At 42.4% G+C, this 17,154-nt stretch overlaps 2 protein-coding genes and 1 pseudogene across 6 annotated transcripts in view; 2 read left to right on the top strand and 1 right to left on the bottom strand.

Moving 5' to 3' along the window:
* wdr4 (WD repeat domain 4) overlaps window positions 1-17,154 on the top strand; it is a 99,606-nt gene that overhangs the window by 32,143 nt on the left and 50,309 nt on the right. For 2 of the 3 annotated variants that reach the window (XM_088383355.1, XM_088383357.1), the window contains exons 5-6: window positions 15,931-16,043; window positions 16,118-16,178. The exons of the other annotated variant lie outside the window; for it this stretch is intronic. In XM_088383355.1, coding sequence (XP_088239481.1) covers window positions 15,931-16,043; window positions 16,118-16,178 — 174 coding nt within the window. The remainder of the gene's footprint in view (window positions 1-15,930; window positions 16,044-16,117; window positions 16,179-17,154) is intronic. 3 annotated transcript variants of the gene reach the window in all.
* Window positions 815-9,196, top strand: LOC148394678 (uncharacterized; annotated as a pseudogene).
* On the bottom strand, window positions 7,364-16,246 carry LOC148394677 (uncharacterized). 3 transcript variants are annotated; one of them, XM_088383360.1, is made up of 5 exons: window positions 14,685-16,245; window positions 13,682-13,730; window positions 13,139-13,207; window positions 12,858-13,016; window positions 7,364-8,793 (listed from the first exon to the last, which is right to left on the bottom strand). In XM_088383360.1, the coding sequence occupies exons 1-5, from the start codon at window positions 15,084-15,086 to the stop codon at window positions 8,489-8,491; spliced, it is 984 nt and encodes a 327-aa protein (XP_088239486.1). In that variant the 5' UTR covers window positions 15,087-16,245; the 3' UTR covers window positions 7,364-8,488. The 3 variants fall into 3 exon arrangements, with proteins under 3 accessions (XP_088239486.1, XP_088239487.1, XP_088239485.1); XM_088383361.1 differs by having other exon boundaries at window positions 14,690-16,243; XM_088383359.1 differs by having other exon boundaries at window positions 12,858-13,207; window positions 14,690-16,246.

The following is a 17,154-nucleotide window of genomic DNA, read 5'->3' as shown; positions in this document are numbered from 1 at the left end:
GATTTCTTCACTCTCAACCAAGCCACTCCCTCCAACTACAATTACATCGACAAACCCTGGCTACCTGGGCGAGGTTGTGGTATTGCTGTCCTCCATAACCAGTCCCTACCGACTGAACTGAACCTCAACCTCCCATCTATTTCATCCTTTGAAAATCTCGCCTTCTGCCTTACTGTATTGGCCCGAATATAAGATGGTGTTTTTTGCATTGAAGTAAGACTGAAAAAGTGGGGGTCGTCTTACATTTGGGGTCTAGACATTATACCCAGTCACAATGCTAGATGGCCCCAGATATCTTCAAAGTGAATGCTGAACTTAACTCCCCAGGCCAAAGCAAACCCCTGTCAAATAGCGGTAGCAGTTTGCATTATTTTATTGCAATGTTTTTTTCTGATTCAGATTTGTTTTAAGACTACAGTTACAGTTAGACTTTACTTTGATGGTTAATGCAGTTATTGCAATTTTGTTGTTTCATCACAGTAGATTGGTTTATATACATTTCAAAAACCAGAAGCCATTCATTTACAAATGTGATTGCACTTTAGTTTACATATTTAAATGTTCAGATATTAAGATGTGATAGTTTTTGCATGATTTGAATGAGGCAAAATAACATGCTTTTTCTCTCGAATATATTATAATCATTTGTTTCAGATGTACTGTAATTATTTTCTATATTAAAATTAAATTTGGTGTTCAAAAAGTATTTTTTCATAGTTTTTTCAAGACGACCCTGATTATAAGACGAACCCCTCTCTTCCAATACTGAAGTCTTTTTTCAAACTTCAGTCTTGAAAATGAGGGGGTCGTCTTATAATCAGGGTCGTCTTATATTCGGGCCAATACAGTATACTACCGCTGTTCTCATCTACCGTCCCCCAAGTCACACCCGTCTTTTCTTTCTGAACTCTTAAAACTCCTCACCTCACTCTGTCTCCTCCCGCCTCCTACTCACCGGTGACTTTAACATTCACATCGACCACTGGCGTCCGACTTCCTCTCTCTTCTGGATTGCTTCCATCTCACCCAGCACATCAACTTCCCAATCCACACCAAAGCTCACACCCGGGACATAGTCTGCTGCTGTTCCGTCCCACTCCTATCCAACCACTGGCCTCTCGCCTTCCCACAGTCTGATCATCTCTGCATCGTCTTCTCCGCCCCTCTACCCTTTCCTCATAATCCCACAAAACGCACCATCACCTCCCACAACATCAAGACAGTAAACCCACTCACTCGCTGCCAGCCCATATACCATGCCCTTCCCTCTTACCCCACCCCCTCTTTCCCTGATGACCTCGCCATCATGCTCAACTACGTCCTCTCTGACTCCCTTGACTCCCTAGCCCCCTGGAAATCTTCCTCTGTCTCATTCACCAACTCTGCACCCTCGTACACCCCGGAACTCCGCTCCATGAAGCAAACTGGCTGTCAACTTGAATGCCTCTACAAAAGAACCCATCTCACCGTCCATGCTGAAGCCTTCAAACAACATATCTCCTACCGTGATGCTCTTCTTGCTGCCAAATCCGCTCACTTCTCATCCCTCAATAACGGCACCAACTGGAACCCCCGTATTCTGTTTTCCACCGTCAACAAATTGCTCCAGCCACCGGCCACCAGCCCACCCTCCTCACCCGACCTCTATATCTCTTTCCTTGTCAGCTTTAAGAGCAAAATCACCGAAATCAACAGTTCTCTAACAGCCAACATCAGTAACTCCCCCACCCTCCCCTCCCCCACCTCTCCTGCTCCCCCTTCCTGACCTCCCGTCCTTTACTGAAACCCTCTCGCTGCCTTCTCCCCTGTCGACTCCTCCCACATCCGGCCATCATCACCACATCTAAGACAACCACCTGCTCTCTCAACCCCCTTCCAACAAACCTAACTAAGGCCTGCCTCCCTGTTCTCCTCCCTTACCTCAACACCTTTTTTAATCAGTCTCTATCCCTCGGCCCCTTTCCCACTGTCTATAAACTTGCCACCGTCTTCCCCATCCTCAAAAAGCCTACCCTGGACCCAGTCAACCTCTCCAACTACCGTCCTATCTCCAAAACCCTGCAACACATTGTCTCCGCCCAACTCCACACCCATCTCCAGTCCAACAACCTCTACAAACACTTCCAGTCCTGATTCCGCCCAATTCTCAGCAACGAACCCGCTCTTGTTAAAGTCACCAATGATCTCCTTATTTCCGCAGACTCCGGTGCCCTCAGCATCCCGCTACTAGTCGACCTTAGCGCAGCCTTTGGCACTGTGAACCACACCATCCTTCTTCAAAGGCTGCGCCAACTGTTGAGGGCACTGCACTCGACTGGCTTACCTCCTACCTCACCAACAAGTACCAGTTCGTCTCTCTCTCCGGCCACTCATCCATCTTCTCCCAAGTCACACAGGGGGTTCCTCAAGGCTCAGTTCCCGGCCCCCTCCTATTCATCTGCTACCTCTTCCCCCTTGGTTATGTCGTCCACACACTCAACCTGGACTTCCACTGTTAAGCTGATGACACCCAGATCTACATACACACCACACCCACCCGAAACCCTCCCCTCACCCACCTTGAAACCTGCATCGTGTCAATAAAAACATGGCAGACCCACAATTTCCTCAAACTCAACCGTGACAAAACAGAGCTCCTCCTCATAGGCACTAAATCCTCCCTCAATAAAACTGGACCCATCTCACTCACCATTGACTCCTTGATCATCACTCCCTCCCCTCTGGCACACAACCTCAGCTTTATCCTAGACCCCACCTTCTCCTTCCACCCACATGTTAGCTCCGTTGTCAAGACCTCCTACTTCCACCTCTGCCGCATCGCCAAAATCCGGCACTGCCTCTCTCTCCCTGCCGCTGAATCCCTCATCCATGCCTTCATCTCCTCCCGGCTTGACTATTGCAACTCCCTTCTCACTGGCATCATTGCTCACTCACTCCATAAATTTCAATTAGTCCACAACTCTGCTGCCCGCCTCCTTACCAACACCCGATCCCGTGAACACATCACTCCCATTCTCCACTCTTTCCATGGCTCCCCATCAAACAGCGCATCATCTTCAAGATACTCTGATGAACTCACACCACTCATAGAGTCTCAGAGACATCACTGGGCAATAACATCCTGTTCTTGCCACTTAAATGTTAGTCACCTAATTGTTGTTAGTCACTTAAATGTTGTACAGAGGCTGAGTCAAATTCCTTCTTTGGCATGCACAAACTTGGCCAATAAAGGTGATTCTGATACTCCTCCTCACCTTACAAGACCTTCACCACCTGGCCCTCCCATACCTATCTGACCTCCTCATCCCCCATCGCCCTACCTGTCCCCTCCGATCCTCCACTACTGACAGTCCCAAAATCCAAACTCAAATCCTTCTGTGACAGAGCCTTCTCCCCCACAGCACCCCGACTCTGGAACTCTTTCCCTCAATCTGTCTGTGACTCACCCTTATTCCCCATATTTAAGTACCGTCTAAAAACATACCTCTTTTCCCAAGCCTACGACCTCCCCTGCCCATAACCGGTGTCCTGTTCTAACTTTATCCTACTGTCTCGCTCCCGTCCCCCCCCCGTACGTCCTCACCTTGTTTCCCTGTAAGCGTCTTTTGGTCCTTGAAAAGAGCTATATAACTTGAATGAATTATTATTATTATTATTATTCGCCAAACCAACCCGTGAGTACAACTCACAATGATGGGTCAGAGGTTTACAATTTATGATTAAACTCAGGGATGCATGATTAATCGTATCAACTACTGATAAGCTAATCAGCTTGTCAACTAATAAAATAAGCACAGCCATGGAATTATGATGATTACAGTAGTCTAAAACCAGCTCAGTGGCCTAGTGGTAGAGTGTCCGCCACTGAGACTGGAAGGTTGTGGGTTCAAAACCCGGCCGGGTCATACCAAAGACTATAAAAATGGGACCCATTGCCTCCCTGCTTGGCACTCAGCATTAAGGGTTGGAATTGGGGGGTTAGATCACCAAATGATTCCCGAGCGTGGCACCACTCGACTGGGAAAACATTTCACGTGACCGGGACGAGCGTCTTAACACGAATGAATTGATCGTTGATAAAAAAAAAAAAAAAAAAGAAAAACGTTTTTTTTTTTTTTTTCCCTGTGCGGCTTGGCGGTCTAGTACCAAGTGGCCCACGGACCAGGGGTTGGGAACCCTGCTCTACGGTACGGAGGCCACAGTTTATGAAGGGAAAAGCCTTCTTACCTTCTAAAGGTGGGACCCTGGGCCTCCAGACCGCAGAAGAAGCTCTCCCCCACGGAAGTCTTAAAACCGCTTAACTGGACATCGCGTTGGGGTCGTTAAGCAAGGAAAACAAAGATGTGGAGTAATAGTCGGTTCTTTATTTGCAAGATCTTGGGTTGTCTCACGGCAGTCAGTACACAATACACTTCAGCAGGTGAAAACAACGTCAGACTCCAGATGAGAAGGTTTAATACTCTCCGCGAGCCGGAATACGGAAGGGAAGAAAAGGGAGGTGAAAAGAAGGAAAAACATATCCTCATAAGAATGTCTTATCTACTGTACGTTAATGAGCTCTGCCTTATGTGTAATGGAAAAGTTACCAAGCTGTGTGTGCCGTGTCTGTGCTCTGATAGAGCAACTAAGTTTGTATACATTGATATAGAATATTTAGACATTGCTGTTGCTCCCTTTTCATTATTAAGGGAGTGGCAAAGGTTTATGTAGCGCAAAAGTGTGGGGGAGGGTTTACAAAGTCTTAATATTGTGTATAGGACCACAAAGCAACAAGAGATTCATGCGCAACCGTGACTCTTTGGTTTGATCACCCCCGGGTTAGTGTATTGTGCTAATCCTGAAAGTGTACACTTTGCATTGTTAGACAGGTAAACTACACTTTCTTTTAAAGATAAATAAACCTGCACTACACCTATGCCCCGTAGCTGCCAACAAGAAACATAATCTGCGATATGATCCAATACAATAGTGTAAAAATCCGTAAATAAATACATATACCGTTGCTATTTTGCGAATTTTCGGTTATCACGGGTGGTTCTGGAAAGCATCTCCCGCGATAAACGCTGGATCACTGATCTTGATTCAGTGGATCTTTTAAAAACTGTACAGCCAATAGTTAGACAAGCCTTGGTTTAAGGACAGAACTCACGCAGCTAAACAGGAGTTTTTCAAAGCTGAAAGTAAGTGGATAAAAGATAAGCTGCAGGTCTCATCAAATTTTCATCAAATTTTATTTTAAAAGTAACGAAGCTTTACTGATTTCAAAAATGTAAAAAAAAATGACATTCTTAGCATTCTAGCATAAATAAAGGGCAACAGAACAAACAAGTTTTTATCCACTAATTTACCTAATCAGAATAAACTGGTTCTATTTTGCATTAAAACCTCAAAACAACCCTTTTGATAAAGTGTTTCATATATCTCAACAATATTCAACAATCTCCTTTGCGTAACCAAGAAATATATATATTCAAGTATTTAATTTGTATACTTTCACATTAAATTGCCCTTTTGCTGCAATTCTGTGTAAATAACAGTTGTATGTAACAGTAAACCATTTTTAGCATGAGAAGAGTTCTGGTCGAATTTTGCAATAAATAAGGTTGCAAGGCACGTGATTGTTGATTCTTACCAAGAGCTAGACACGACAGCAGTCTTGTATTGTGTCTATTTTCTCTCGCCGCCATAATCGCTGTTCCATGCTCATACTCTCCGGCACTACGCGTCCTCTCGTGTAGGAGCAAAAAACAATAGTAGATCATTCAGAAAAACATAAGGGTATTGGAATTTTAAGGATAGTTATTTTGCTTATTATAACGATTCAATGAATTGGTAACTGATAAAAATTTTGTTGTGTTGGTGTATAGCGCCCAGCATGGCAGGCGTATCGATTAAATACATCTGTCTTTACAACCCCTACTGGACAGTACTCAAAAACGTCCACAAGTTACAACTCTTAAGACTCATGTTCTAACAAATGGGAAACCCACCTCTTTTCTCCTATGTTAAAATCATTTTGCTGTCAAAGTAAATGCTAATCTTTCAAAAATACAATTGGCAGTTACTAGTGCCACACGTGGGATATTATTAACCAGTATGTTTCTTTCTTTTTGATATTAAGAGCTTCATTTTTGAGAACCTCAAGAAAACACAATAATGCAGCAGTTCCTGTGCTACTGAACACTGATTGATGGGACAACATTTTGTTTTTCTTTAGAAAGAAAACATTTTTACTATATTTTCCGCAACATAAGGTGCTTCGGGTTATAAGGCGCAGACTCAATTGCGGGAGCTCTTCTGTACTTAATCCACGCATCGGGCGCACCGCTTTACAGGGCACATGCATGTCATGACTTACGGTGGGAAAAAAATTTAAAAAGTCACGAAAGCAATACAATGAGTTCGGTTGTATGAGTTCAGTTGTACTAGTTCTACTATTTAACCATGTACTGTACTGTACTCACATCATTGTTAATCAATTTTTATACGCAAATTAATCAAAGTTCTCATTTTCTGTATCCGAATTAAACAGTTGGGCAAGTTCGCCATTAAACATGCCATGTTTCCTCTCGTCATTGTCTCGTCGTCACGCTGCTCCTCTGCAATGGTCCCGGATTTTCAGAAAGCTCTACATATGCCTCGTAAGCATGTCTGTTGATGCCGTATTAGACGGTCTTAATGCCGTTTCCTTTGCACAAACCGATAGTGTTTATTCATCAGTGGCAGCGAAGGTATGTACTCTACGTACTACGTGCAGTTCTCTGATTGGTTTACCTCCCTGGTCTACATATTTTATGTACAACGTAATGTCCTCTGATTGGTTCATCGGGTCAACAGATTACATCTACATATTGGACTCTCACTGCACACTAAACACGACAGCCACACAACATTTACAGATTTTAGAATTCGCTCCATATAAAAGGCTCACCTTTGGTTTTTGAGAAAATGAAAGGCTTATAAGTGCAACTTATGGTGTGGAAAATATGGTATATGACAAAAAATGCTGCATTTGAAGGACAAGCAAGAAAAATAATGGCTCTATTCTAAGCAGTCTATGGAACCACAGGCTGTATACTTACATTTATTCTGCAGTCATGTATGCTTTAAGCTAAATATTTGCTGAGTATGTGCCCTTATTCATGTTTACTCAGTCTCAGTTTGAGTTTTGCCCACTCTACCTTTTGTGCAAGAACCACACGTGAGACAGTTTGACCATTTTACGCTTGTAAGCGGAGAAAGTCATCGATACCCTGTGTGCTACAGAGGTGCTTGAAAGCAGTCTGACTTACGCCTCTTGCAAGGTGTTAGAGATTTGCTCACTCCAACTTATTTTGCAAGAACCACACGGGAGACAAGTAAGTCCTTTTAGACACCTGCAGGTGGAGAGTCCTTTCGTCGCTGTGCGTACAGCGATGTTCGAATAGAGCTCTGGACTCTCCTTCCTGCAAGAGGATATTTATTAAGAGAAACAGAGTGGGGGTATGAGTGGGCTGAATAGAAAGCCCTTGTCCTCTAGTCTAAACATCTCAGGGGATGTTTTACGACCTTGTGATGAGGACAAGGTAAGGTATTTATTACCTGTTGCATTGCAACATAATCCTATGATAAAGATAACCTGGAAAACCCTAACATCTCCCTCCTGTTTTATCATATGATTATGCCACCTCAAACAACAAAGACAAGTAAAAAAACACATATATATGTATAATGAAGAAAGAAGAATAGGAAAAATAAAAAACAACAAACAATGATAGCAACACTTTCCAGTGAAGATGAGGCATTACCTTAATACCCCAGATCAAACTTATTGTGTAAGCAAAAAACCTGCTGGCCAGACGTTATTAGCAGGAAAATTCTTACACAGTCCCTTTGCCTAAGGCGACCAGAATGCTATCAATAAAAAATAAAAAGAAAAACAAAGAAACAGTACATCAGTGTATCCATTACTTGCGAAGCATATTTGATGGTCAAATCAACAAGTTTCCGTAAAACATGCTCAACAGAACAGCATCTACGCAATCCACGTCTCATTATCATTATCACATCTGTCACGTCTAAGAAGTTGTATATGTGCTCGTGTTCTCATCAGCTGATGATGTTCTAGTCTGTAGGTGAGGTCTGTCACACACACTGGCGCACACACTCGTGTCCAGTTGGCAGGCAGCATCGGACAACTCTTGTGACCACAAAACCACAATCCGTTCTGAACAGGCACGTGCACTCATAGGATGCAGGTGAGGCAGTGCCTCTGAACTTCTGGATGAAGTAGGTCCCGTCCGATGGTGCAGCCATGTTGGTAGTAGAGCCCTTACACGTTGAAAACGGCTCTCTCATCCTGGCACACAGCGGTGATGTCCAAAGCTCCCATCCAGTTTCCTCCTGGAGAGCAGTCGTCGTTAATGCATTTGTGGGTCCTGCTACCTTGGATGTAACATGTGTAATTCACTCCAGCTGGTCTCTCCGTGTAGGCCACTTGTGGTATTGTTCATCCTCTAACAGTCACATTGAGATTTGCCCAGAAGTGTTCATCATAGGCACCGTCTGCAAGTCCAGAGTGGGATGGGTCGGCATCACTGATTGTGACTGCTCGGCGTTGATATCCAACTCCTCCCATGGATGCCATACGTTTCGCTTCAGTGACATTCATTGCTCTGGCCTCCAAGCGACCTAGTGTGGAGGAAGAGGGGAGTTTCGAATACACATAACACCCCTCCCGTCGTGGCTGGCCCAGTTCCTTCTTTTGATGACCTCGATGTAGACCCAGTCTCCTGGATTGATGGGGTTGTCGACCTGTGAGGAGGAAAGATCAAGCGGCAGTAAATTTGTCTTTGACACAGTTTGAGCGTCCTGATCATATAATCTGCCAAGGACTGCTCTTCATCTGTTGTTTGCAACTCTCGTAGTCAATTGTCGTGCCCATTTAACTGGCAAATAGGAGTGTTTGTGGGAAGAGTTTGAACACCTCCTAATGATTCCCTTTAACCAAAAACTATTTATGACAGGGGCGTTCCCATTTATTGCCTCCTGGTTTAAAAAAAAATTGTCTTACCCATGCCTTCTTTCTCCTCACACGCTCGCACCCACACAGGGTGTGAACGAACACACACACACACACACACACACACACACACACACACACACACACACACACACACACACACACACACACACACACACACACAGACAGACATAGGGATTCTAATCCATCTCTCATGTAGCTTCTTTTGATAGAATCTCCTATTGGTAACTGTAGAGCAGACGTTTTAGCATATAATCCCATACTCTGCTCTCTCGCTTCTACTTTTTCATGTCGGTGCAGTCGTAGGTGACCCCTATTGCAGTCATCGACTTGTTAACTGTCGCCGTGTGACTCCTATGCATGATTGTGTGAATGTCAAAAATTGAACGTACCTAACTTTCTGACCATCCAACCTCCACTGTGGTACAAAAAACCTTACTATTGTATTGAGTAGGTACATTGAGCAACCTAGCTTCCTCCTGACTACCAAATGTCCTGTTCTAAAATTTATATAACTCGACCTCTACGTTTTAAGCTTGATGAGCCAAAATATCAGATCTTGCTCTTGTTTCCTACCGTTTTAGCCTATTTGTTTTATCCAAATCCGTTCAATCTCTGATTATAATGCTTTTCTCTGTAGCCCTACGTATTTTTCAAATTTTTATTTATTTATTTATCAAATCTGCTCAGTTCTGTCAAACTCAGTGCACAATGAACCTCCCTTCCACTTTGAACCAAGCTTCACCAAATTTGGTAACGCCGTAGCAAGGAGTGCGATTTGGTTGTCGGACACTCCAAGTCCATATCTTTTTGCCGCACTTCACCCTCTCAAGTTGGTGTTCTTTTGTTGTTGCTTCAGAGCGACCCCATCCATCACTCTTGAATGAGTCCATTGTTCAAATGAGTCAATTTTCATCATTGTGAGTTCCTCCGCTTTTCACTGTCTTTTCTCGTCCCCGAGGATGTTGTCTGTCCTCCGGAGTGTACTTGTCCTCCTCCAAGCACAAAAGCAGTCTTTTCTTGTCCTTCGCCAAAGGTCAAAGGTGCTTCAGAGCCAGGCACCATTTTGTAGTTGTTCACGGCTGCAGGCGAAGTCTCGGATTAGGTTTCAGGGACCCTGACACTGAGAATGACAGGCTGGGACGTCAAACTTGTAAGACTATCTCCAAATGTAGCTGCTTCCATCAATTTGCTGGTAACATTTGTTTACCAAACTTCAAATTCTTCTAATAACAGCGGTCTCGTTTTTATATCGTAAATCCTGCAACTCATCCTATTTTTTTTTGAGCTACATTTTATCTATAGTTCCAATTTAATCGGACAGTATGTTGTCTTCAGTATCATTATTGAAAATCAACTCATCGAGGTCTGCGTTCCACATCAAGCCCTGATCTGTATGTCTTGACCTCTCACATGTTATTGTCATGCTTGCTCAAAAATGTGACTTAGAGTATGGTGCTGTGAATTCTCAATCTCCCCAATGAAATTGGATCCCACCTCGTAGTTCTTATCGTTCTCATGTTCCTGTTAGCCTGCAATTGTCCAAATCATTTTCTTTTAACTGTCTTTCTTTTGAACCTCTAAATCTCTCGTGTTGCTAACCTATCTACACCAGAACAAAAAATTTACCACAGTATAACACCAAATGTATTCGAAAATTCATTGTCATAAAGTGTTGTATTATTACTATCTTCCACTATCTGTCCTACTCACTCCCTCCTTTTGAGGCTTGGCAACGCCCATGCTTCACACCTTGACAAACTTTTTGGGAGAATGCGTTCTTTACTACATACGATTCCATCATCATTTAATTTGACTTTCTTTCCAAAACGCTTCTCAATTTCTCAGTTCACACATCTTCTACATGTGTTACTGGTTCTCCAGTTTTTTCTCTAGTTAATTATCAATCCAAAAGCTACGTTTTCTTTTAAGCATTCAACCTGCTCAAAATCACTCATCAAAGTCGCTCTACTAATTTTCTATAGTGGTCGCCAACGACTTCAACCATTCAACCTCTCATTCAGGCAATCATTCATCAATGCTCATCATATGCATCTCACACAGTCTCCAAAAAGGAGTCTTCCTATCACATTGGTCCCAATTCATCCAAGCTCACCACACAACATTCATATATCATTTTCAACTCATGTTTCCTGGTAGAACAATCCACCAATTCAAAAAAAACTTAACTGAAACAAACAACTGGCAAATTAATCTGAATTTTTTCTTTGTTTTTAAATTTGAAGAACTCAATCTTTCAGATTTAGCTTGCATTTAGAATTTTGTATAATCTTATAACAAAACCAATCAATTATTCCTATTAAATGTAGCATTGCAAAATCTTAAATTCACAATTTAGCTTCTTCCAATTCCTGAAAGCATGTTCTGTCGTTTTTTTCTTCGAATTTCTCATGTGGGCTCGACACTTAACATGCACTAGTTTGGATTAGTTTCTGCTCGCAAACAGACTTCTCTCTTTTCCTCTCATTTTTTTCTGTCAAATTGTTTCTGTTCTGCGGTGTAAATTGAATAGACAACAGTCTAGCAAATTTCTTTATACTAAAAGTTTAGCTGATCTTCATCAATTTAACACATAGGCACACACATGCACAGCTCTCGCGTGCGGAAGACAGGTCTCGGCAACAATGATTCGTCACAGGCTGGCCATTTCCTGTGGTCGATCATGAGCTGGTCCCTCCCATGCACACGAGGACAGCACATTCTAATTTTATTTATATATCTTCTAGAAGCAAGCCGTATTTCTTTACCACTTGATTTGCATATTTTAACTTTAGTGTAACACAATTTGATCTCTAGTCATTTGTAATTTGCCAACTTATTATTATTATTATTATTATTATTATTATTATTATTATTATTATTAAACTCCTCTTGCCCCTCGCTTGAGCCGCGGCTTGCACCCGCTCACAGGGGCCTTATTGTGTCCTGGTCTGACGAACACTTATGACCTCATCAGTTTTCATCTTTCTAGCTTTTGTCTCTTGAATTCGTTCTCATCTCTTTGTGAAGATTTCAACCACACTCTAGCACTTCTACCACTTCTTCCACATTTCAAATTTCCTTGTATTCCATACATATTCTTTCACTTCAGCATGTATTGCATACAATTAAGATATCTACTTGCCATGAACTTCTCATCTCAAAAAAGAGCAGAGCAAGAGATTTACCGTTCTTATTTCCCATCTTAATTTTAGTAGTTTAAGGTTTTACAATTTTTTTCAAATTTTTTCTTTGAGGATCCTCAATGCAGGTTTAAATTGACCTTTCAACAAATTACTAGCCTGTATTATTGCCGTGGATCAACGCTAGAACTGCTTTTTAGTCAATTTATCCTACCAGTCACACACTCAATCACACAAACTCCAGCGCTTTTTTAGGCCTATCCAGGGATGGGTGTAAAACTATCCCAAACAGCTTTGGAAAAACGGACAAACGAAAAAATCTACGCCCTTCTTCAATTAAGAAAAAGAAGCCCTGTTTTTCTTAGCCCGTTTCTTCCACTGGGACTTGAACCCAAGCTGTTCTTTGGCTTGGAAAAACATACAAGGAAAAATCTACGCCCTTCTTTGATTAACAAAAAAGAAGCTCCGTGTTTCTTAGCACGTTCCTTCCACTGGGACTCTAACCCAAGCCAGATCCCTCAGCTGGGAAAAACAGACAAAGAAGAGTCTACACACTTCTTCGATGAACGAAAAAGAAGCTCTGCTTTTCTTAGCCTGTTCATTCCACTGGGACTTGAACCCAAGCTGGCTCTCGTGCACCTCTACGTGTTACGCGTTTAACAACACAACACAACTTCAGGCCTTTAACTTACTTGGCCCCTGGTTCGTTGCACTGCCGGGTCCCGTCAATCCACCTCTGTCAGACGAAGGCAGACCTAAGATGCTGGCCCAGCGAAGAATTCTCTTCCCAGGACTTTCTCCTCCAGGTCCTCCTAATGGACGCTGGCTTGTCGACAATGCAGCACGTCCTCCTTCGTCAGCCAGATAGCGGGTATGAGGGATCCCGGGTTTCAGCACCAAAATGTTAGAGATTTGGTTACTCCAACTTATTTTGCAAGAACCACACGGGAGACAAGTAAGTCCTTTTAGACACCTGCAGGTGGAGAGTCCTTTCGTCGCTGTGCGTACAGCGATGTTCGAATAGAGCTCTGGACTCTCCTTCCTGCAAGAGGATATTTATTAAGAGAAACAGAGTGGGGGTATGAGTGGGCTGAATAGAAAGCCCTTGTCCTCTAGTCTAAACATCTCAGGGGATGTTTTACGACCTTGTGATAAGGAGGACAAGGTAAGGTATTTATTACCTGTTGCATTCCAACATAATCCTATGATAAAGATAACCTGGAAAACCCTAAAAGGGAATATTTATTGAGTGAAAGCAGGGTGGGGGTGAGAGTGAACAGGTTTCGAGGGTCATCTCCTGCAAACTGGTTGATCAGTGAAGAGGGTCTTAGCGCTTTGTTTTACAAGGTTGTGGAAACAGATACCAGTGGAGCATTTTAGATAACTAAGCAAGAATGTTTCCACATCATTTGGAAGGTTTCAACACCATAGTCACGTTCTCTAACGAGCCTTTTTCGTTCGTGCTTCTATCATGCTGCTAAGAAGGAATTGAAATTTTGCTCAGACATTCTCAAACCTGATCGATTCCGGGACCAACTCTGATGCATTGTCGATTTCTTTCCACTCTGCAAACAAACAGGGGACAGGAGGGTCACGAAGGGAGCACTGTGCGTGCTGTGATTGATTGGTTGGGTATGCGTCGGTGGGTCTGAGCAGCCATAGCGCTAAACTGTAGACAATTTACCCTAGAGACGATCTACCAATCTTTCGGGTTCATTAGATCATGTTAAATTCTTTTACGAACTAACAAAAGTTGTTGGAAATCGAAGCGGTGTTTGACTGTAGCGCACGGGTACATCACTCAACACCGTACTCCTCTTGGGGCATAACTAAATGTAGGACTATTTTATATTCCACATTTCAGACAGAGAAACCATACAAGCGCAGTGGAGTCCTCTCTAACATTGCAGCATGCCGGGTGAAAAGTTAAATATTCTGTAGCGGGTACCACAAAAAGCAGGTATTGACATATTTTTTTGCGTGTTGGTACTGAATTGGTACCGAAAGTATCGGTTCTTTTGACAACACTAAACCATATGAGGGTCAACGTCGAGTGGAGATAGTCTGGTCAATCTCACTGACCCAGTTTAGGAGTTCCATTGCTTATAATACTGTTGGAGAAGTGCCTGTTCCTGCTGCTAGGAGATCTGCTCCCGGAGCGCCCTCAAGACTGTACCTCCCTCTCGTATATGTATTATTCACCATTTAACAATATTGTTTAGGTATTTCGGTGTTGGTGTTTGACGACAGTGTTGAAGAGTTTTATAATAAACAACGTAATACAAGAGATTTTGTTCACTGGTAGCAAGTGTTCAAATATCAACAGTCCTTTGCGCCCAAGGTTATTTTGTCTGTTTCAAAATAGAACTTCTGTAGGGTGTGTGTGCCATTTGTTTTCATAGTCGCAGATAGAGGAAAAAATGATTTGGACTGTCACAAATTCACATACATATTTAATTGCCATTGACATAATCACTATTGTTCCAACATAGATTTTGGTTCACACCATTTTCACTCACCCTACCTCCAGTTGCCCTCCTTTTGCACAGAAGTCGGCAGAAATCCACATTTGCCTTGTCCAGCGCTACGATTTTTGTTGTAAGGAAATCCACCAATTGCCATTTGACGGATCGATTTTCTACCTCATCTCCATCGGTCCCATTTTGATGTCTAGGTGAGATCTTGAGCCCAGAGATGATCACATCATTCATTTGATATTGGTGGTCGACGGTATCTTCCACTCTGTTTGTGAGAATTTTTATGAGCTGGTCTTTCTTGGCATTCTCAGCTTTGAGAAATGCCAATTCTTCCATCTTGGTTTCAAATCTAATCAATCGAGTCTCTATTCCATTTAGAGTGGCCATAGTTTTCTGCTGATTTGTTTCCAGAGTTTTCTCCAGAGTTGTCTTATTTGTTCCCATCTGATGGAGGAGTAAATCCAAAGTTGCCTGGTCCTTCTTTTTTTTTCTTCTTTTGCTCTTCCCTTGTACAAAAAGAGCTAGTTTGTATTTAGTAAACTGTATTTTGCATGACTGTGTGTTTGTATGCCGTTATCTCTCATTCCTGAGAGCAGAACAGAGAGTGTCCTACCCTCTGAGTTGCTTGAACTGAACTGAAGCTATTCCAAAGCTATTCCAGCTATATGCTAGCCTGGCAAGCCAGACCCAATCGCTGGGTTTGCTGATAAGGCCATTTACCATAGCTCAGCTTGGCTCTAATTGAACAGAGGAATCAAATTTGTTTACTTGCTGTGACGCATCCCTCCTGTGTAACATCACAAAGTCCATTCTCATGACATTCAATATTGCGCATGAGACAGACTGTAGTTTAATTCAACATTAAACTCAGTTTTAAATAACTATAGTCATTAAAACCCCATCAGCCAACAGCACTGGAAGCATTTAGTTAAAAAAAAGAAAGCAAAGTCCGCTCTTTGCCCCGCCTCAGAAATGTGTCAAAGCTACTCCCCACCAGACCAATCGCTAGTACGCCATTGGTCTGGCTTGCCAGGATAACTACAGGCAATGTGAAACAATTGTTTTTATAAAAATAAAATAAAAAATAGTTCATTTGATCTATTTTTGCATGTTGTTTAATAAAACCTTTGCTTCAGGGCCATCGGATGAATCTGCAAAAAATTGGGCCTCAAAATTAGGAAGTTGCTCCTCAACTGAATTAATCTGCTAAGATGCTTTGCAAAGAAAAAAACAAATATTTCAAGCCTTGCGAGTAGTCTGTAACACATATTCTCATTTTTTCATTCAGACTGTGTCACTTGATGATAAGTATATCATCACCTCTGACCGGGATGAAAAAATAAGAGTGAGTCACCGCTGTTCTCCGTACAACATCCAGTCCTTCTGCCTAGGGCACAAAGAGTAAGTAATACAATTGTTATTTTTGTGTTCTTTTTAGGTAATTATACATTTCATTCATTGTTATATTCTCTTAGGTTTGTCAGCTCACTACTGGTTCCTTCAGGTGATCGGCACTGGTTGTTGTCAGGATCAGGGGTATGTTTGTAATTTTTGAAATGGGATTGACTGTGTAGATCAGGGGTGTCCAAGTCCAGTCCTCGAGGGCCGCATTCCTCCATGTTTTCCAAGTTTCCCTCGTTAAACACACCTGATTCAATGATCAGGCTCCTGCACAGGTGTGTTTAACGAGGGAAACTTGGAAAACACGTAGGAATGCGGCCCTCGAGGACTGGACTTGGACACCCCTGGTGTAGATAGAATATTAATCGTGTGGTAGAAATAGGCAATACCACAGCTGGCAAAGCTCTTGACACCCTGTCAAACCTGCACTTTTAATTAAAGTGACCGGCTTCCCATTAAAGGGTTCGGTAAGATGGGGTGAAGGGACTCATCCGTCTCTGACCACCTGAGTTAAATTAATTCTAAAAGAATCAATATTATCTCTTTATGACGCCAATCCCGCTGAAGTCAAACGGCGCTTGTGCTGAGTAACTTAAATTTGAGACACGTCGTCAGAATAACCGCGCCATAATGATGGCTCCCTTCGGTTGTTTGATGCTTTTGTTATATTTCGGATATTTTTAGATGTCTTTGTTAAGGCCTTTGTTAAGTGATTCGTTGATCTAGCGCACACTTGCCCTAGTTGTGCCGAAGTAACTATTTATATGGGTCTGCTCTACTTTGTTGCCGAAGTAGCGAGTCTACACGTCTTTATTCGATGAAGGGTCGAATTAATGGAAGTATGACAATAATAGTATTTGAGAAGAAATTTGATACCTTAATCATTAATTCTAAAACTGTGTAGAAACTCCTAACTGTTGAAATGCTTCAAACAACTTGATTATTTAAACGAATGATATTTTCACACGAATCAAACATTTAAGCGAAATAAAATTATCCTTCAAATAGTTTTGAAGGCAATTTAATGCATCAATTGTCTGAGTTAGATTCAAACGCGGCTCGACAAGTACAGGACGGGCCCGCAACCAACGAACAATTGAATGGATTTGAA

The sequence above is a fragment of the Syngnathus floridae genome, chromosome 8, assembly GCF_059516105.1.
Source record: "Syngnathus floridae isolate MCC-2025c chromosome 8, RoL_Sflo_1.0, whole genome shotgun sequence".
NCBI classification, from domain to species: Eukaryota; Metazoa; Chordata; class Actinopteri; order Syngnathiformes; family Syngnathidae; genus Syngnathus; species Syngnathus floridae.
This window is presented reverse-complemented; position numbering and strand designations above follow the sequence as displayed.

What these genes read in the sequence shown, in the direction of transcription:
- LOC148394677 (XM_088383359.1), bottom strand. Translation starts at nt 15,086, where the DNA reads ATGGGAACAAATAAGACAACTCTGGAGAAAACTCTGGAAACAAATCAG. An exon ending in CAAAAGGAGGGCAACTGGAG is followed by an intron (nt 13,731 to 14,689) that starts GTAGGGTGAGTG and finishes GTTTGTTTGCAG; the next exon opens with AGTGGAAAGAAATCGACAAT. An exon ending in TGCAACGAACCAGGGGCCAA is followed by an intron (nt 8,794 to 12,857) that starts GTAAGTTAAAGG and finishes TCCTCCTCACAG; the next exon opens with GTCGACAACCCCATCAATCC.